The sequence below is a fragment of the Taudactylus pleione genome, unplaced genomic scaffold (genome assembly GCF_031769625.1).
Source record: "Taudactylus pleione unplaced genomic scaffold, aTauple2 ptg000376l, whole genome shotgun sequence".
Classification (NCBI taxonomy): domain Eukaryota; kingdom Metazoa; phylum Chordata; class Amphibia; order Anura; family Myobatrachidae; genus Taudactylus; species Taudactylus pleione.
In genome coordinates, this window is record NW_028284777.1 from 715,710 (window position 1) to 737,444 (window position 21,735).

Genomic DNA, 21,735 nt, shown 5'->3' on the forward strand with positions numbered 1-21,735 from the left:
AGATATATTATGTTACATCCGTTAGATAAATATATTTTGTTTTATGTTCGTTACATCGATGATGTTTTCATGGTGTGGTCTGGTGGTGAACACTATTTACTTGAGTTTACAAATTATCTTAACTCTATTGAAAGTACTATTAGATTTACCTGTAGCTTTAGTGCGACATCGATTAATTATTTAGATGTAACGATTGATTTCACTGGTGACAAAATTAAGACATCTGTATACACAAAAACAACAGATAAGAATACACTTTTGGAGGCGGATAGCTTCCATCCAAGACCCCTTAAAAAGGGCCTACCTTTTTCACAATTATTACGTGTCGCACGCATAACTTCAGATACTAAATAATTACCGATGGCTCTTCAACAGATGTCAAATAAGTTTATTGAGAGAGGCTATGACCAAAAGGAGATTAAACAAGCAATGGAAAATGCCTGCAACTTGATAGGACCGCGCTGTTGGATGATAAGAAAACTGCATGTGTAGCGAAACCGGAACGACTGGTATTTAATACCACTTTTTCTGTCAGTTCACAAATAATTAAGAGTGCTATTTTTCGCCATTGGCATATTGTGCAAACAGACCCAGCATTAAAAAAGAGCTGTAAAGATTTACCATTGATTAGCTACAGACGTAGCAGTAACATCAAAGATATGGTTACAAAAATGAATGTTGGAACGAAATCATCAAAAACCTGGTTATCTTTGAAGAATGGTGTGTTTCGTTGCTCAGGATGCATTAATTGCAGATTTTTAATCACCGGTGATCAATTTGAGGACCCGTTAACTAAAAGAGTGTTTAAAATTCACCATCGATTAAATTGTGAAAGCAAATTTGTTGTATACATAATTAAATGCCCATGTAATCGTATTTATGTGGGCAAGACTGTTCGCATGCTCAAAGAACGGATTGCACTACACCGTTCATCCATACGTAAAGCGTTTACAGTGGTAGATGGCAACACTCCTCCAGTTGCTAGGCATTTCGTGGACATGGGTCATAGTCTCTTGGATTTTAAAGTGATGCCAATCGATCATATACCTCCTTCTGTCAGAGGCGGAGATCGTGGTAAAAAACTGCTTCAGAATGAATGTCGCTGGATTTATGACTTACGCTCCTTGTCACCTTTGGGGCTTAAAGAAGAATTAAATTTTAGTTGTTTCTTATAAAGTGTTGCATTTAATAACATCTTCTCTTTCCATGTCTGTTTGTGTCTTTTTAACATTTGTAATTTTTGTATGTTTCTTGCCCTCTGTGAGACATAACTTATACTATATGATGCTATCACCTGACTCTGAATATAATACTTAATAGCCTGTGAATAATTTTGTAATGTACCGTAATATTAGGCATTGACAGCAAAACCGGAATATGACTTCCGGGCTGTGGAAAGCAAGCTCCGTTGGAGCGCACGCGTCACTTCCGGTTCCCCGTTGGACGCGTCGCTCTGACATGTGGAGGTTCCAGTGGATGCAAGCTACACAGGTGATTGTTATGGAACATCATCATTATAGATTTCAGGTGTGCTTCACAGAGGGTATAAGAACATAGGCTGGTAATTGTGTGGTTATGCCTCGTGAGGAAGGTGCCTGAGGGTGCCGAAACAGCTGTCGGGCCGGGCTACACACCATGCCACAGCGATGGGTCACTGACTTGATGAGTATCACATTTAAACCTCTTTTTTTGCACTGTTGCACTTTATTGTGAACTGGCGCTGTATTGAAATATGCTGTGGTGATATAAAAAGACTTTTACCTTTTTGCAATCATTTTGGCGTGCTGGTTGTCTATTGACGTGGACATTTCTGTTTATCTATCTATTTGGACCAGGCACCCATGAAATAATTTGTTTGAGTGTGCAAGACTTGTGAACTTTTCTCTCTCTCTCTCTCTCTCTCTATGGGAAGCAATCGGGAAGCCTGTATACCGGCAGCTGGCTTCCCGACTGTCTTATCCCGACAAGGGTGAAATGCCGGGCATCTAGATGTAGACGCCCGCATTTCCCCGACGCCGGGAGACCGGCGCCCGGCATCACGATCGTAGTGATGCCGGGCACCGTGAGTGGACAGCTGCCGGGGGGGAGGGTTAGGTTTAGGGCTCCCGGGGGGGGCTTAGGGTTAGACACCCCCCCAGGATGGTTAGGTTAGGGTTAGGCTAGGGGGAGGGTTAGGGTTAGGCACCCCCCCCGGGGGACTTAGGTTTAGGTAGCGGGGAAGGGGGAGGTTAGGGTTAGGCACTTAGAGGGGGGATTAGGGTTAGGCACTTGAGGGTGAAGTTAGGGTTAGGCACCCCCAAGGAGGGTTAGGGTTAGGGGGGGATTTCATACCCATTCCCTCTCTCTCTCTCTCTCTCTCTCTGTGTATATATATATATATATATACTGTGTATATATATATATATATATATATTTAGTACACAAGACACTATACATGGGGACTGTTTTATTGTAATTAAAAAAAAAGGTACCGAGCGCTACAGTGCTCCGGTGATTGAGGATATCTGGAGGATTATACCCCCCGTGAGTTACCTTACCAGAGCCATCTACCATCTTGATACCATTCAGCCGTAGTGATTCAGACACGGTACTCAGCAGGCATCTAGTGAGTTTATTACCACCTTCAGTTACTCCCCTTTCATTTGCAGAAATTTGTTCTGTTACAAAGTAACTTTTTTATTATTACTGTATTGATTAAATACAAGGAATCTCCACGCCAATTGACTGAGATCTAATACCTCTGATGTGGTACCAACATTTGGGAAAATTATTATATCATTTGCTCATTTAAACATTCCATATGACTGGTGCCATTTACGAGACTGTTTTCCCTCATTTTAAGGGTTAATTTGCTATACAGGTGATTCTTTCCAGCCGGTCAATATTCACATTGATGTGTTTGTCTGGTTATTTGTGAATCTAGTTTTTAATTTATTCTGTTTGTATCCTATCCTTCTCACAGATGTAAACCATATACAAAACATTTTCTATTAATGTCCATACAGGACACTGTATATTGTTATTTAGTGTCTGTACACTTAATGTTATATGTATGTTTGTTTTGAATAGAGTCTGATCAACTCTTTGTGTTCTCTTGTGCTGATTTTCAGCTTATTAAATCTATATCACCTATTTCTCATGTTTTGATAATTCTGGTGTCCCAGCGCAGATCAAAAAGCGCAGATTTTTCTTTTATTTATCTATTATATAAGGTTGACAATCACCTTATTTTTTCTGCTGCATTTTTTTCTGATCTCCCTGTTTTTATATAGAGCTCGGTACCTTTTTTTGTGTTATATTTATCTTGTCAACCCAGCTGCATTATAAATAGGGGATCAATATGACCGAATTGTCATGGATTAGAGAGAGGAAAAACCGGAGAGAGGAATTTTTGTCAAGATTTGATGTTGAAAATTATGTTATACCTGTTGATCTAAAACCAGATATGAATCATGGTTTCTTGGAGCTGGAGTCTCTTTTGTTGGCTGAAAGCAGACATTGGTTGGATAGTGTGTTCCTGTCCAAATATTTAGAACTGGATAGGATACCTAAAGGTCTACAGATTAATAAACATTTATCCATCAATGATGATTTGGAATTAACTAAGGAATGGGATTTAACCCTTAAACGTTGTTCTATCTCTCTGATTAAACTATTGATCAGTTATAGGGAAAGGAAAATAGAAAAAATTACTAAAGAAATTGAACAGAGCCACAAAGAGCTATTACAATTCAAGGATGATCCAGATTTTAATAGGAGAGATTCAGAATTAAATCAGACCATTATGGGGGGTATGAGAGAGAACTTATAACAAAGAAAAAGTTAAAGCTTTTAAGGGATGAGAATCATCCAATAAGATATCAAAAAAGATCACATCCAAAACAGAAATATTTTCCCAATTTTAGAATTAGTTCACCATAGTCTGCTCCTAGATTTAGATCAATTAGGACGAATATTAATTCCAAATCTATAAATGAACCTTTGAACATGGATAGAAATGCTACAGCTCCCATTAGATCCCCTTATTTAGATCCAGGAGCGAGACCTAAAAATAAATTGAATCAAATCCACCAACAGGATTTTTCAAATCGAGAAAAGGATTGGAAAACGTTTCCATACCGCAATCGATATCTACCCCTCCAAGAAAGGACCCCAAAAAGAACAAGGGAAATAGGGGAAAGAGGGGAATGGGAGGGAGGAGATCCCAGACGTCCCAGACTTTATTAGATACATCAGGTATTTTTAATTTGTCCACTAGGTCCCTTAGCACTACTGAAACATTGTTGCTCTCGAAGGGCCTTAATTTTGCCCCTAGTACTAACCCTAACCTTTTCAATTTATTTACAGAACTCAACCGTTATGTAAGATCATTGTGCAGACAACGTTATTTCTTTTCTAAAACTAGAAAAGAAAAATTAGATAAGGCCGATGATCCGATTATTTTGGATGCACATGATTTAGAAAGTCTTTCTATATTAGAATCCTTACAAGCTGAAGGGGGAGACAGAGAGGATGAAATTAAAATGTTTGATATAAACGGTCCTCCCGTTCCTCTAGATAGAACCAAATTTAAAAAAAAGTCAAATTTTTATCCTTTGTGTCACAAAAGCCCCAGTATTCAAATATTCTATAAAAATACATTTAAAGCGTTCCAGACACTGTGTAACTCCAACTCAAATAGGGATTTTGGTAAGAGAAACTTGTCACATGGTGAGAGGTTGGCTCTAAGGGCTCTTCAGGATGATGACTCCATTACTATAAAGCCTGCGGACAAAGGTGGTGGAGTCGTCATCCTGAATACAAGTGATTATATTAAGGAGTCTTTGAACCAACTCCAGGATACTAGATTTTATCTAACTCTAGAGAGAGATCCAACTTTAGTTTTCCAGAAGAGATTAAAAACATTATTGGATGAAGCTAAAGATAAAAATATTATTAATAAGGATGAATTTTATTTTTTGTTTATTAGTCACCCTATTACACGGGTGTTTTATTATTTACCCAAAATTCACAAGTCTTTAATTTTACCACCGGGGCATCCTATTATTTCGGGTATTAATTCACTCACTTCTAATTTATCCTTTTTTGTTGATCACTTTTTACAGAAATTTGTTGTCACACAGAGATCACATATCCAAGACACTATGGATTTAATAAATAAATTGAAGCTTATCACATGGCGTCAAGGGTATGCGTTCTTTTCCTTGGATGTGCAGGCTCTCTACTCCAATATCCCACATGAGGCTGGGATCTTGGCAGTGAGAGAAATTTTGGAAAGGGATGTTGATACCCCTCATGATTTATGGGAATTTTTATTAAATTGTATTCGTTATATTTTGACACACAATTATTTTGTTTTTGACTCGACCCACTACTTACAAATTCACGGAACAGCCATGGGCACCAGATTCGCTCCGAGCTATGTTAACATGTACATGGGCTTATTTGAGGATCATTATATTTGGGATGGACAAGCCGGAGCGAGTCTGGTGTTCTATGGCCGTTACATAGATGTTTTATTTGGGATGGGGATCTTCTTTCTGCCCAGAAATTCACAAATTTTTTGAACACTAATAATATGAATTTATGTTTCACTTCGCACTTTAGTCACAGTTCTATTGATTTCTTGGATGTCACTCTATCAGTTGTAAAAGATAGAATTATCTCTACTCTTTATACCAAAAAAGTGGACTCTAGCTCGTATCTTCATTATAAAAGTGGACATTATCGTCCGTGGATTGACAATATTCCTAAGAGTCAGATGGGTAGAGTTAGGCGGAATTGTACAAGAGACGAAGATTTCTATTTACATGCTGATAAATTGAAAGTAAATTTCCTAAATAGAGGTTACCCCCTGGAGTTGGTGGATAGTGCTTTTATGCATGCTGATTTGACACACAAATCTCAATTACATGATAATAATGTCTACACCAGTGCTAATGTTGATTCTATGAGTGTTTTAGAAAACGATGTTATTACTACGGATGCACCCTTAGAGATAATAAATAAATCTAAAAAAATAAAAAAAGACACTTCTTTACTTTATATTTCTCAATTTAATAATGAGTCAAATAAAATTAAAGCAATTATCACTAAAAATTATTAAACTTTATTGCTTGATCCAATACTTTCTCCTAATATTGCCCCAAAACCACATATTGTCTTCAAAAAGAACAGAAATTTAAAAAGCTTTCTAGCCCCAAGCACTTTTTCTAGAAGCTCAAAAGAAACAACTAGTATTAACACCTGGCTCCCAATTAAACCAAAAGGATGTTTTCCCTGTAATCGAACGAGATGTCTTACATGTAAACATATTACTAAAAATGTACAAGTCCTTTCAGTTAAAACAGGCAATAAGTTTGATATCGATAGTTTTATTAACTGCGAGTCCTCTTATGTGGTGTACGCACTTAGTTGCGGTTGTCCCATACAATATGTTGGTCGTACAACTAGGACATTAAAAGAACGCTTTCGCGAACACAGATTGAATGTCCAGAAAGGTTTGGTGACACATAGTGTCTCCAGACACTATGCTGAGGTTCACCAAAATAACCTTCTTGTTTGAGGGTCATGGGGTTGGAGTTTATAGGTCCACTAGTAGGGGCGGTGATAGATATAGGAGATTATGTGAAGCCGAATCTAAGTGGATTTTCAAACTTCAAACCCTCTCTCCAGATGGTTTGAATGAAGCACTTGAATTTTGCAACTGAACCTATGTGTTTAGGTTTATTTGGTTTCATTGGGGACAAGGGGTGGACCGTCGCCACTCGACATGTACTGTGTGGTCAGTTGATCGGTCTCGGTCTGCCCCTTTTCCTCCTATTTAGTTCAGCCTTTCATTTAGTTCAGCCCCTTATCCCTTTCGGGTTTTCCATGTATCATTGGTATCCTAGATATATCTGTATCAGATCCCTTTCTGTGTTTGAATATATATGTGTGTATGTGTATATGTATGTTTGTTATTTGTCTACTTAGAGAGATATGGATCTAAATTGTGTGAATTAGATCAAATAAGGATGTTCCTCATACATACACCCTCTCCCTTCAATATTGTTTCTTATGGTAAATGTAATGATATTCTATAGATTTATCTCTAACGATAACGAGACTAATAGTATTGTTGTCAATATTATTGATTGATGACTGCGAATACTTGATGTGTAAGTATAAATATTATTGTTATACCATGACAAAACAGGTCATGTTTGCGCTGGGACATCAGATTTTTACATTAGCCTTTTGCTGATAATGATTGTTGTCTAATTTATTATGACTAATTTTAGTCTTAATTTCATTACATATTTTTATATATAATTTTTATTTATTTTTATTAAAATTATTTAACCTGTGTTAAAACAAATTCTGTACATTGTACATTTAATATATTTTTGTATTGAATTTTAATTACTGTGAGCTCATTATATTGCTTCTAAATATGCCATATGGGGTTAAATTAAAACTAGATAATTGACTGACCAATCAACTCTGTTCTAGCACTGTTTAAACCCTATAATGGATATAGGGAAACATCCTGGCTTGAAAAAGGCTACAGCTGTAGCCGAAACGCGTTGCTGTTTCCCTCTGTACAACTGAAGTAGTTTGGAGTCAGTATCTGTCCCATTGTTTCTTCATTGGAAAGCTGACAAACATACTGGCTACATTACTGTCTACTTCATATTATTGGAGACGGAAGCTGTCCCTACCTGACTGCCTATGTGCCGGTCTCCTTGTTTTTCGAACGGCTGATCCTGTCTGATTGACTGCTGCTCTGGTCCGGGTGGTTGATTGCAGTCATCTTCACGCTGATCCCTCGAGACTCTTGGCAGCCGGCTGCTGCGGCCATCCTGAATGCCGCTACTATCTTGAAGCGCCCAACGGGTGTTATATTGCGGTTCGTTCATACCGCCCACTGTTTCCATCTACAGTGCTCCGGTGATTGAGGATATCTGGAGAGGATTATACCCCCGTGAGTTACCTTACCAGAGCCATCTACCATCTTGATACCATTCAGCCGTAGTGATTCAGACACGGTACTCAGCAGGCATCTAGTGAGTTTATTACCACCTTCAGTTACTCCCCTTTCATTTGCAGAAATTTGTTCTGTTACAAAGTAACTTTTTTATTATTACTGTATTGATTAAATACAAGGAATCTCCACGCCAATTGACTGAGATCTAATACCTCTGATGTGGTACCAACATTTGGGAAAATTATTATATCCTTTGCTCATTTAAACATTCCATATGACTGGTGCCATATACGAGACTGTTTTCCCTCATTTTAAGGGTTAATTTGCTATACAGGTGATTCTTTCCAGCCGGTCAATATTCACATTGATGTGTTTGTCTGGTTATTTGTGAATCTTAGTTTTTAATTTATTCTGTTTGTATCCTATCATTCTCACAGATGTAAACCATATACAAAACATTTTCTATTAGTGTCCATACAGGACACTGTATATTGTTATTTAGTGTCTGTACACTTAATGTTATATGTATGTTTGTTTTGAATAGAGTCTGATCAACTCTTTATTATGTATTTATGTGTTCTCTTGTGCTGATTTTCAGCTTATTAAATCTATATCACCTATTTCTCATGTTTTGATAATTCTGGTGTCCCCGCGCAGATCAAAAAGCGCAGATTTTTCTTTTGTTTTATTGTAAGTGTCAAATGTGATTGAAAATATGCTTCTTCACAAAATAGGTGTCATTTTGTATATTGATTTTGCCATTTTTGAGTCCAAGCAAAATGTTACATGACTTGACTAATAATATATCAGAATTTCATTTTGAAAGCTTTACAGCAGTTACCCTAAATATCCCAACAGTATTGAATATTATGTTCTAAATTGCCTGATTCATATTAAACCATTCTCTGATATTCACTTTTATCTGCTTTCAGTGAACCATTAACTTTATACACAGAAGATCTTGAAGATCAAGAACAACTTATATCAATTATTAACACTGGTGAGTTTAGGAATGGGTATATAGTATATACAGGTATGGCATCTGTTACTCAAAGACCCGTTATCCAGAAAGTTCTATAAAACAGAATTTATTTTTATTTTTTTTAAATTGTGGCTGTTGTGTGATATCTTGTAATGAGGAACATGCCAGGAACATTGTGGGGAAAGAGAGGAATATTTTTTAAATGTAATATTCCATTAGCCACAGTGCTTACCACTGGCAAATAGCCTCAAGCTTTAACACTTGGAGCTATTCAATTATAAGCCCGTTTTCTCCTGCGGGAACCCCACAGCTAACACGTGTTCACCCATAGATTCCAGGTTAAGTACCCAAAGCTATGGGTTAATGCACTTGTGGCGGCTGTGGTAAGGACAGAAAGCCCTATTTATCGCTGGTTTCTGTTCGCATCTCAGGAGGGTGCAAACAGAAATCTGCAGTAAGTGCAGCCTGCTGGCTTTTATTACTATGTCATTTAAATTCTGATTGCTTTAAGCTAGTCCTCTTCCTCCATCATCCAATCTGGGGGACAGTTAAGTGTGAGGCTCCGCCCCCTCTAACGCCTACCACCTCCACCAGACCTTAGTTTTTTATTTAGTGCCTTGGAGTAAGGTACTTTTTAAATAGCAAAACCGTCCCGGTTTCTTTCCTTTCGCTTCTCTTGAAGGGGCAAATCTCAGACCTTCAGAGACGCTCCAATTTACGCCCAAAGGGGAACCAGTTTTTGCCGACCCGGGCCCAAACCCCTTAAGCCAGCTGCATGACTCCCAGGTAATCGGACCCCATCGTCCAGTGATAGTGGCCTGTCTGCTTAGGTTCTGGGATGACTGGCTTCAGTAGGCCCCTTGCCCACAAATGTTATGCTCACTCCTCTTCCCCAGGAGCCATCCAAATGTACATCTCTCCTGTCAGCTGTCAATTCTCTCTTAGAGCCGTATTCAATTTGAGCCAAGCAGCAATACTTTTTCACGGTCCAGACTTTTTTTTTTCAGACCGTTTTGTAGGTGGAAAAGTATCACGCACGCGTGCCCGCTTTACCCCGTATTCAATTTGAAAGTACGCGAAAACGGGACCCGGACGAAACTTGAATGGCGGATAGTACTGTCAGATTTGGGGAAATTAGCCTGACACCCCCCAAAAGATGCAATGACATGGAGGTTCCCTATGGTACCCCCCGATTTGGCTTGCTGAAGTTATTTGGTGTTTTTAAACGGGCTCAATAGCTGCTAAATAGCGTTTTTCTATACGTGATGCAGAATAGTATTCAGTAGTATTTTTTGCAAAAAATAAGTTTTCCCAGCAAATTTGGGGTACTTGAAAATGGGGGTCAGCATATTTAAAAGTTACTAAAGTGAAGTTGAAAAAATCGTAAAAAATCCACCTGCCGCAAGCACCTGCAATTAAATAAAACACTTGGGGCATAATTGGGGACCCCCCCCCCTAGAGTTAAGTTTGCTAGTTTTTAGCTTTGTCCCCCAACTTTTTTTTTTTTCGCTCCCAAAAAGAAAGTGATTTTTTGGGGTGTTCTTAAGTGTTTTTTTGGTTTAAATTGACACAGTTTACCTCTGGGGGACTGTCTGAAGACTGCACGGGGGTTCCCGCAACGTTGCACCCCAAAACCCCAATTCTGCACTTTTTTCCGCCTGCTATTCATAGAATTACATTGCATTGACTTTCCACCTAGGCAGAAAATCTTTCAAATTGAATACGGGGTAAAAGCAAAACAGGCGAAAATGACGTCATCGGCGAAAAAGTATCACAAATCCAGACTTTTCGCCTCAAATTGGTTACGGGCCTTAGATTCCAGAGTTATTGTTCCGATTTCATCTTCCCGAGAAGGCCAAGGGTTTTACTCACCTCTTCCTTATGGGAAAGCCGGATAGGTAATTTCATCCAATTCTGAATTTATAACCGCTGAATCCACATCTTTCTTGGAAAATTCAAGATGTAGTCTCTGCACTCGGTTATCAGCACAATGGAGGGCGCCAAATTTTAGCATCTGTAAATGTCAAGAACGCTTACCTTCACATTCCTATTTGGAGAGGCCAAGGCCCATATGGTTTACTTGTAGAGCAAGAAGGGAATCACCATTATTCCTTATTTGGTTGACCTCCTTATAAAGGCCCCTTCACAGAACTTCGCCCTACAACATCTGCGGTTTGCGGTAAGCTTCTTAGAGACTCATGGTTGGATTCTAAATTACCCCAAGTCCAACTTCACACCCGCTCAGAGGATGGTGTTCTTGGGTCTTTTTTTCGACACCCGCTGTCAGAAAGTTTTCCTTCCCCCTCAGAAGATCCAAGCTCTCCAGTCATTGGTGCTATCACTTCTTCAGCTACTTTGAGTTTCTATTCTCCAAAGTATGCAACTTCTGGGGAAGATGGTATCTTCCTATGAGGTGGTCCCCTTTTCTAGGTTTCATGCTTGGCCTTTTCAGAGGCAGATCCTGCGTCGGTGGTCCAGGACCGGTTCTCATCTGGATTTACAGCTCTTCTGTCTGTACCCCTGACACGCCAGTAGCTTCTTTGGTGGCTCCATACCCCCCAATCTGTCCAAAGGGATCCCCAATCTCAGTTTGGGACTGGGTGCTGCACACTATAGATGCCAGTGTAGTTACTCTGGACCTCTGACTTTATGGTCTCTAGTCAGAGAGGAAATCCACTCTCCCCATCAACATCCTGGAGTTGAGGGCGATCTGGAATGCACTAGTCCAGGCTCAACCAGTCTTGCAAGGAAGAACCGTTCAGGTCTAATCAGATAATGCCACTACCGTGGCCTATATCAACAACCAGGGACACACACACAGTTAAGCCATGTCAGAGGTGTCTCACATCCTTCCTTGGGCAGAAATCTGGGTCACTGCCATTTCTGCTCTTCACATTCCAGGCATGGGTAGGTGGACTTCCCCAGTCGACACACTATCCATCCCAGACAGTGTGTCAGCTGATCTGAGACTGATGGCTTTGCGCTTAAACAAAAAGCTTCTTGTGTACAGGGTTTGCTCAAGGGATCCTAAAGCAGTTCTTGTAGACGCTGTTGTGACGGTGACTTGGTCTTTTCAGCTGGGATATCTCCACTGATATCTATGCTGGCCAGGGTTCTTCAAAGAGTTTGACGAGAGGGTCTTCCTGTGATCCTTGTAGCCCCAGACTGGCCCTGTCGTCCTTTGTACGCCATCCATCAGGAAATGCTAGCGGACGTTTCTTAACGCCTTCCTCTCCGAGACGATCTCGTTCATCAGGGATCATGCCTACACCCAGATTTCTTGAAACCCAGATCCTGAGGGCCAGAGGGTTTTCCTGGAAAGTAGTTCAGACCATGATTCAGACTTGTAAACCAGTTACTTTCAAGATTTATCATTGTATCTGGAAACTTTATATATCTTGGTGCGTGCAACAGTCTATTTCCCCAGCTACTTTTCAACTACCGTGGCTCTTAATTTCCTTCAGGATGGGATGACTAAAGGCTGCCTTTCTTCCATCCAGGGAAAAGTGTCAGCTTTGTCTGTTCTGTTTTAAAAGCATTTAGCCCTACTTCCAGAGGTCCAGATATTTTTGCAAAGGGTTGCTTCATAGTCAGCCTCCATATAGGTCTCCTCTTTCTCCGTGGGATCTTAACTTTGTCTTGGAGGCTCTTCAGAGACCTTCAAAGCCCTGGACAAGTGGATTTGAGAACCCCCTTTTAGGCTTGCTTTGGGAAGTCCCATTGAAAAGATATGCATTGCCCCCAAGATCGGATGATAGAGGAAATTGGATTATTTACTCAAAGTAAAATCCCTTCCTTGAAATCCATCTTGGGGACACTGCATTCCTTCCCTGATTTGTTGTTACTTCTATGTTCTTGGTTATTCCTGTTACATAGTTGTGGTTTGTTGTTCTGTTTCTTCTTCCTCTTTCTGCTTGGTTAAGCAGGTCCTGTGGAGGTGGGAGGGGGCAGAGCTTCACACTATCCTATTTAGTGCCTATACTCCTGTGCCGACCCCTCTACCCATTGTCAAGATATGCAGTGTCCCCCAGATGGATTCCATGGAAGGTATTTTACGGTGCATTAAAAAGTAATTTTTTTCCCCTATTTACATTGCATTGGGAATTACATATTTGTTTTGAATTTCACATTCAAAGTGTAATTTATATACACTATTTTTTTCACGCCGAAGTGATATTCCAGGCACCTTGCCAACCACATGCAGGTGCCGTGGGGCAGCTACATTGATGTCTCGAGGGCCCTGCACACTATACGATGGCACCACTTGCACACTCCTACTTACCTGCCCTTCAAGCAAATCTAAAATATTACAGAAAATAATGTTTTTATGTTTTTTTTTTTTTACTTGGTCATTATGTAGCATCACAAATAGGGAAAAAAACATACTAACAAAAACTTTGGCATAAACACACAACATGCACAGAATACTTTCTTTTATATTTATTTGCAAGGTAGCAGCTGCTTTAAAATTAGCACATCAATGCATGGGACATCAGTAGTTGCCTAGTCAGACATAAGGCTAAGTATGATGTGTTTGATAATTGCAAAATTATGACCAAATGAGAAAAAAAATATATATTGTTTTGCTATAATAAAATTGTGGTGTTATTTTTTATTTTGTTTTGTTATATTCAAGATACTCTTACCACTACATGTGTCAGCTTTGTCCATCTGCAACATCCAACAATGTTTTAGTATCTGCAGAGAAAAAAGAGACCTCTAATCTCTTTGAGATCCCTGTAGGAAGCATACACAGTTACTTCAGTTTCTTAAAGGAGTTTTCCACTTTAACCTCTGTTCGAAATTCCCTAAGGTGTCACATTGTTCAAATAACCTGTGGGGGCCTCTACCAATAAAATTGTTAATATGATATGCTGGTGATGATATTAGGTATAATGTGTACATATTCCCAGAGCCACAAATGTGTTAAACACACTGTAATGTTCCCAGTTCATATTATGCCACATTGTCCTCCACGCTGGTGATATAGCTGTGTGTGTGGGCCTTTGGTTGACCACCCTGTTGTTAATCTGGCACTGTTCCTGTCGTTCACATAAGGCTGGGGAAGCTGGTTTCTGTACATATCAGGGAAGATCCAGTACAAAAACTAAGGCTTTCAAATAGAGCCAATGTATTGCTTGATCCCGGCTGGAATAGCTGGACAGTTAAGTATAAAGGGAAACAAAAATTCTATATTGGAAAGGGGTGGAAGAGAGAAATTTAAATTGTGGCTACATTTATATTTTAAGAAATAAGATCTTGAGCAATGTAAGCAGGATGTGTGCAGTGAATTGAAATAACACATGGCTCATTGCAGCACCCATGAGGGTAGCCACATAATCTGCAGAACTTGGTGAGACAGTGTGTGAGCTAGGGAGAGCAAAGAAGAACTTAAGCCGTGGGATACTGAATGAAGCCCAGGGTTTTTTTATGGAAGGACCATGGTATAAAATGGGATGATAACTGATGTATTTCATCAATGTTAGATAAATGTAGAAAACATGTTTTATGTTTTCTATTCACATCTATAATTGTTTTTTCCCTTAAAGAAAATTCATACCTGGTGGAACCATGTTACACCTCCTCTCCAAAGAAACGCATCAAAAACCAAGAAATTAGACCTAGATCTCCAGTGCACTCCTTGCTGACTGCTCCAGCTGGTGGCATTGACATCCAGGGCATCTTGGACAGCCCTAGTCACGTTTATCCTGCTGATGACTCTGCTCTTGGTAATATTGTTCATCATTTCTACTTTCATTCTCTAGACCTAGCTTTCTAACCAACAAGTCTTTTCAATTATTGGTGTTTTTTTTGTTTTTTTAATTTCTCAACATTAAGTTTATTATTACATTTATTAGGCATTTCAGAACTTTACTGGAAAGTGTGAGCAACAGTAATAACTAAAATATGTTACTCATCCCATTAATGCCATACATTCCCTAAAGTCTCCAGTAAGGGCTGTTCTGCTCCCCAATAGTTACATTGTACAATTTTTTTATCCTTCTTTTCTACATTCAATTTTAATGTCATATAGATTTTAAAGGCTGTCCATAAAATGCACAGGTACGTTTTATTAATAGTATTCACTTTAGGATATTTTTGGGCATGGTGCTGATCATCGAGGAGGGCACATTTTAATTTCGAAGGACAACATTTTGGGTGCAGAGCTAAAACTGATATACAGTTTTTATACATTAATATAAGAAATATTAAATTACATGTGCTGTCAAATTATGCCCAGTTCACATGCTAGTGCCCACATATCGCATTATACCACATGCTATTGCCCACAGATCATATTATGCCATACAATAGTACTTTCAATTTATTTTATGCCACACAGTAGTGCCCACATTTAATTTTATGCCACACAATAGGGCCCACATTTCACATTATGCTACCTCTATCTATCTACATTGTACCTCTATCCATCTAAATCATATATATATCTATCTACATTATCTATCTATCTCACATCTATCTACACAGTATCGATCTATCTCACATCTATTTATCTATCTCATATCTATCTATCTCACATCTATTTATCTATCTCATATCTATCTATCTCACATCTACACTATCTATCTACAGTATCTATCTCACATCTACAGTATCTATCTAGCTATTTCACATCTATCTAACTACAGTACAGGTTGAGTCTCCCATATCCAAAATGCTTAGGACCAGGGGTATTTTGGATAATGGAATATTCCGTATTTTGGATATTTGCATATCATAATGAAATAACTTGGGAATGGGACCCCAATATACACACAGAATGCATTTATGTGTTATATACACCTTATACACACAGCCTGCAGGTAAGTTTATACAATATTTTCAAAAATATTGTGGCTCAAGCTAAATTTATGTACAGAAATGAAATTCATTTGTTTCATATACACCTTATACACACAGCCTGAAGGTAATTGTATACATTAATTTTAATAATTTGTGCCTTAGACAAAGTTTGTGTACATTGAACCATCAAAAGTCAAAGGTTTCATTATCTGTCATGCCAAAATTATTCCGTATTTCGGAATATTCCGTATTTCGGAATATTCCGTATTTCGGAATATTTGGATATGGGAGACTCAACCTGTATATATCTCTATCTACAGTATCTATCTATCTCACATCTACAGTATCTATCTATTTACAGTATCTCTCTCTCTATCTGTCTCACATCTACAGTATCTATCAGACATCTACAGTATCTATCTAGCTATCTCATATTTATATATTTCACATCAATCTAACAACAATATATATCTCTATCTACATTATGTATCGATCTCACATATATCTACTATCTCACATCTATCTATCTACAGTATCTTTCTCTATCTCACATCTATCTATTTACAGTATGTATATATCTATCTACCTATCTCCAGTATCTATCTATTTATCTCACATCTATCTATGGTATCTATCTACTGTATATCTCTCTCACATATATCTATCTATACAGTATATATCTATCTCACATCTATCTCTTTCTGTCTTTCTATCTCATATCTATCTCACATCTATCTACAGTATCCATAAAGCAGTCGGGTAGCCGGCTGTTGGGATCACGGCAGCCGGTTTCCCGATTGCATCCCCTATTTCACATCTATTTATCTACAGCAGGGATGGGGAACCTCAGGCCCGGGGGCCGTATAAGGCCCGCGGAATCATTTGGTCTGGCCCTCTGAGCTTTTTTCTGCTAGCCTCATTTGGCTAGCAGGGTGCCTAGAATGGCATCCTGCAGCCAGAATCTATGCAGCAGTGCCGCCTGGAACATCCTTAGGACACTTCAGATGGTCACAGTGCTGCCCTTACAGCTCCCAGAGCATCCTCAGGATACTCCGGGCATTGCTGTAATCACCGGTGATTGTGGCCCCGCCCCCATGCGATGACACACAGAGGGGGCATGGCCTGCATCTGGCCTGTAAATAATGCTATATATATCAAAATGGCCCTCGGCAGGAAAAAGGTTCCCCACCCCTGATCTACAGTATCTATCTCTCTACAGTATCTATCTATATCTATCTCACATCTATCTATCTACGGTACACACAAAAGGCAGTGAATCACTCTGTTTGGTGTTTGCTGTTCTTTAGTAATCACCAGCTACTGAGTATGGGCAACACCCAGCTGGCTAGTAGGCAATGAGTGAAATCGCAGTATACGACGGCTGTGTGGTTCCCTGGTGGAATCTACTGACAGTTTTCCGTTTTCCATTTTCTTACAATTACACATGTAAAAATTGGCATGTACGTGTAACCATATGGTAAGTGTGGTAATCAATGTCAATGCCTTGTCATTTTCTTTTTGTTATGTAGGCGAACAATATAATGACCTCAACACCAGCACTTGGCAAGGTCTCCAATATAGATTGGAATGCTTGCAAAGTCTTGCCAATGATTTGTAAATTAAAAATAAAGTTATATAAACTTAGACATAATAAAATGCATTGTGCATTTGTATAGTGTATATAAAGTAAAAACAAATGGTATGCACTACTAAAACACAGGATGAAATAACACAACCTTAAAGGGTGCATAAACCTGTATTTTAAATTTTCAACTTATTTTAGGGATGAATTTGTTAAATATTTTTTTTCTAGGACTTTTCCTAGTTCCTATTCTTGTGCTGCTATAACCACTAACAGAACTGCTCCTTTAGCACACTGCCATTCTTTTTGCTTTCTCATTCCCCGGATTCCTTTTTAGGGTAATGCACCAGGACTATGTTTCCTGCGCCTCTGGCTGCTACACAATCCTTAAGCATAATAGTGCTACCCCTGTGCCTAAAAGTTGACAAGGTGATCTATTCTTCACTCACTGCACTGGCTTTTCTCTAATGGTATCTAGGCCTATTGTGGTTTTGTACAGTGTATGTTTCTGACAACTCATTTTAAAAGGGTGTGGTATATTAGGTCAACATGGACAGAATGGACATAATTTTGACATTGTGAATGTTGACAGTTGACATGTCATTGATCATTGATTCTGCATCTAGCTCTAACCCTAACCGCAGCTTAACCCTAGCCCTAAAATCATTTTGTTGTCATTCACACTGCTGAAATTATGACTATGTTTACATTTTTAAATGTGGACATTATGAACGTATCCTCATTTTAATATGTAAGTAATTCTGTGAAATTAGAAATTTGGGGCAAAAATAAAAAAGTGGGGGGACAACTTCAAAAACTAGCAACATAAGCTTCTGGGGGTGCTCTAAGAAGGGGCCAAGTGTTTTTGATATTGCAGGTGCTTGTATGTGAAGTTTCACTTTATCTAAAACTTCACTTTAGAAACATAAATATATGTTAGCACCCATTTTCAAGTACCCCAAATTTGATGGGACTACTTATTTTCTCTCAAAAACACTGCTTTATTCCATTCTTAAACACTTTTAACCTAGACGCTAATAGCAAGCAATTACCACCACTTACAGTAAGTCCCCTAACTAGTTCAATTAGGGCTAATACTAAATTACCATAATAATTTCCGAAGTCAGCCCACCTTTTCTGGGGTACAGAGTTAGGCCCCCAATTCATCCTGCACTTTTCACCTGGTTCACATTCGACGGGTCCCGTTTTCACCTGTTTGGGAATTGAATACGGAGTAAATTGGGAGCACGCACGAAAAGTTTTCGCCTCCAAAACAGTGCCCCCATATAATGCCCCTGTAGTAGAGCCCCCGTAGTTATGCCCCTGTAGTAGTGCCCCCATATAATGCCCCTGTAGTAGTGCCCCCATAGTTATGCCCCTGTAGTAGTGCCCCATATAGTGCCCCTGTAGTAGTGCCCCTGTAGTTCCACTTGTACAAAAAAAAACACTTGCCTTAATCCCCGCTCCTGCATCCGCTGCCGTCCTGTATGCCTGGCTGCTCCTCGGAACTATGGGAGAGATGTTATGACATCTCTCCCATAGTGCACATGGAGAGAGCCGGAAGCTGGAGTTCAGAAGAGAACTCCAGCCTCCTGCTAACGCGGCGCTGCAGGGAAGGAGTCAGGCGCCCACTGGTAATAACATCTCAGTGGGTGTCCGGCTTAGAGCCTCCCTGCGGCACAGCCGGGCTTTCATATGAATCATTATAGAATGAGTCATATGCAAGCCCGGTTGTCCGTCCATTACCCCCAGGAATTTCATTTTTGCCACATGTGGGGTAATTTACCCCTGTTCCCTGACCACTGCACTAAATGCACAATCTCCTGTCATTTCTTTAATGAAATATTACCCAACAAGTCTCTGTAGCACATTATTATCCTTTATTTCTATGGCACCACAAGGGTTCAGCAGCACCTTACACAGTACATAAACAATTGAGGAGAACAAGAGAACAATGACTTAAGCAGCACATCCACTAGATGACGGCGGCATGACAGTACGATTACAACATTGTAATCATACCGTCGTTGCTGTTCCCCTGCAGTACCTACACTGAACGATTGATCATTCAGTGTAGGTATATCAATCATCTCTGAACATGGGCAATCTGTCGTCATCAAGTAGAAAAAAGGGGGGGAGGGGGTTTAACCCCCTATAGTTCCTCAGCACACTGAATTGCACCTGCAACAATACATGAAGCCTATATGGTGATAGAAATTCAGAGATATTAGTTGCATGCATTTGCAAATCCATGGGAAGCTACTAGGCCACGTCACGGCTTCTCTATTACTAGCAGTTCCTAATACTAAGGGGTTCATGTCCGGGGCGCAGGGCACCCCAGAAAATGTCCAGCCCAGGGCATCACACGAAAAAAGGAAGAAGGGTGACAGTGAAGTGTAAAGTATAGATGTGTAAGACTAATTAATAAGTGTTGAAAAAGGGTTAAAATATATGTGAAAAAATGACATGAATAAAAAACAAACATAAAAGGGGATATGAAAAGTGACTGTGTGTATTAAGTGGTGATGCGCTGAAGATGCCCAGCCAGAATAGCCCCAGGGGCCCTACATCCAAACGCTTCCCATGGATTTGCAAATGCATGCAACTAATATCTTTGAATTTCTATCACCATATAGTCTTGATGTATTGTTACAGGTGCAATTCAGTGTGCTGAGGAACAATAGGGGGTTAACCCCCTCCCCCCTTTTTTTCTACTTGATATGACACCTTCCTTTCATGCACCTGAAGAGTACTGCCAGATTGATTTGAGCAGCTGCCATTTTTTGTTTGTTGTTGTGAGATGCATGAATGAGCCAGCAATAGTATGGCATGCTGGTTCTAGTAGTGCTAGTTTTAGTTCCCAGGGGTGACTCCCAGGTAAGCTGGCTCTCAATTTGGATCCATTTATGTATGTGCCTTTATCATGAGGCCTTACAATTGATAAAATATATATGTGCCTTTGTCATGAGGCCTTATAATTGGTAAATATATTATCTTTGGGGTGAGCGTTTGGATGTAGGGCCCCCAGGGCTACTCTGGCTGGGCCTATTGAGGGCATCACCACTTAATACACATAGTCACTTTTCATATAACCTTTTATGTTTGTTTTTTATTCATGTAATTTTTTAACATATATTTTAACTAGAGATGAGCGGGTTCAGATCTAAGAGATCCGAAACCACCCGAATTTTTGTAGATCCGAGTCGGATCCAAGCCGGCTCGGAGTTTCCCGCCTGACTCGGATCTCTCAGATTGAGGCAAAACCATAAAGACTAAATCTTGCAGCTCGCGAGCTTTCGTCTCCATATATAAGGGACACGCCGGGCAACATTTCACTCCGGCTGTGGAGACTGAACAGGGAGGGAGGGTAGTGTAGGGCTGGGGAGAGGTGCTGTGCTGTCTGCTGTGTCCTGGGCTGGTGCTGATCCATTCTGGGCCGGTGCTGTACTGCCTGCTGTGTCCATTTGGGCTGTTGCAGATCCATCTGGGCTGGTGCTGTCTGCTTCGTCCATCTGGGCTGGTGCTGATCCATCTGGGCTGGTGCTGTGCTGTCTGCTGTGTCCTGGACTGGTGCTGATCCATTCTGGGCTGGTGCTGTGCTGTCTGCTGTGTCCATCTGGGCTATTGCTGATCCATCTGGGCTGGTGCTGTGCTGTCTGCTGCATCCATCTGGGCCCAAGTTCTAGACCCCCCAAAAAATAATATATATTGTCAATTTATTTTCTGTGTGTGTGTGCGTGCGTGTTAGGCTTAGCCGCACAATATACAGTACGTTGCAACCTAGTGCTGCCCGACTCCAGTAGTTATCAATTGGCGCTCTGGGCCAAAGTTCTGCAGCTGAAATTTTTTGTTAAAAAATTGTCTTTTTTGTATAATAATTGTCTGTGCGTGTTAGGCTTAGCCGCACAAGATCTAGCAAGTCAGCAACGCAACCTAGTGCTGCCCGACTCCAGTCGTCATCAATCTGTGCTCTGGACCCAAGTTTTGGAGCTGAAATTTTTTTTTTTTTAAATTGTCTTTTTTTGTCTAATTGTCTGTGCGTGTTAGGCTTAGCCGCACAAGATCTAGCAAGTCGGCAACGCAACTGCTTCAAGACCGCAGAAAATATGGAGGGTTGTCACATGACAGGAGAGCAAGGCCAAGAACCACATGTGGTAGCTGCCACCAGCAGTGCAAGGCTGTAAACTTCCTCGTCCTCTATGAAGGCCCATCCATATGGTAAAGCTACTTTTACTGAAGTTAAGAAAAAAAAATTGAAAGGAAATTTGCCTCTAGAGAAACAAAAAATTGGCAATATGCCATTCACTACACAAAGTGATAAGGAAAGGATAAGGCCTTGGCCTTTCTTTAGGAAGACTGCGGGTTCTGATTCTGATAGCCCTTCAGAAAAACCAACTG

The 21,735-nt window shown here is 39.9% G+C and overlaps 1 protein-coding gene across 3 annotated transcripts in view; it reads left to right on the forward strand.

Moving 5' to 3' along the window:
* The window catches only part of LOC148508125 (coiled-coil domain-containing protein 158-like), a 100,369-nt gene that overhangs the window by 71,250 nt on the left and 7,384 nt on the right, over positions 1–21,735 (forward strand). For all 3 annotated transcript variants that reach the window (XM_088445016.1, XM_088445018.1, XM_088445017.1), the window contains exons 20-21: positions 8,902–8,969; positions 14,501–14,680. In XM_088445016.1, coding sequence (XP_088301142.1) covers positions 8,902–8,969; positions 14,501–14,680 — 248 coding nt within the window. The remainder of the gene's footprint in view (positions 1–8,901; positions 8,970–14,500; positions 14,681–21,735) is intronic.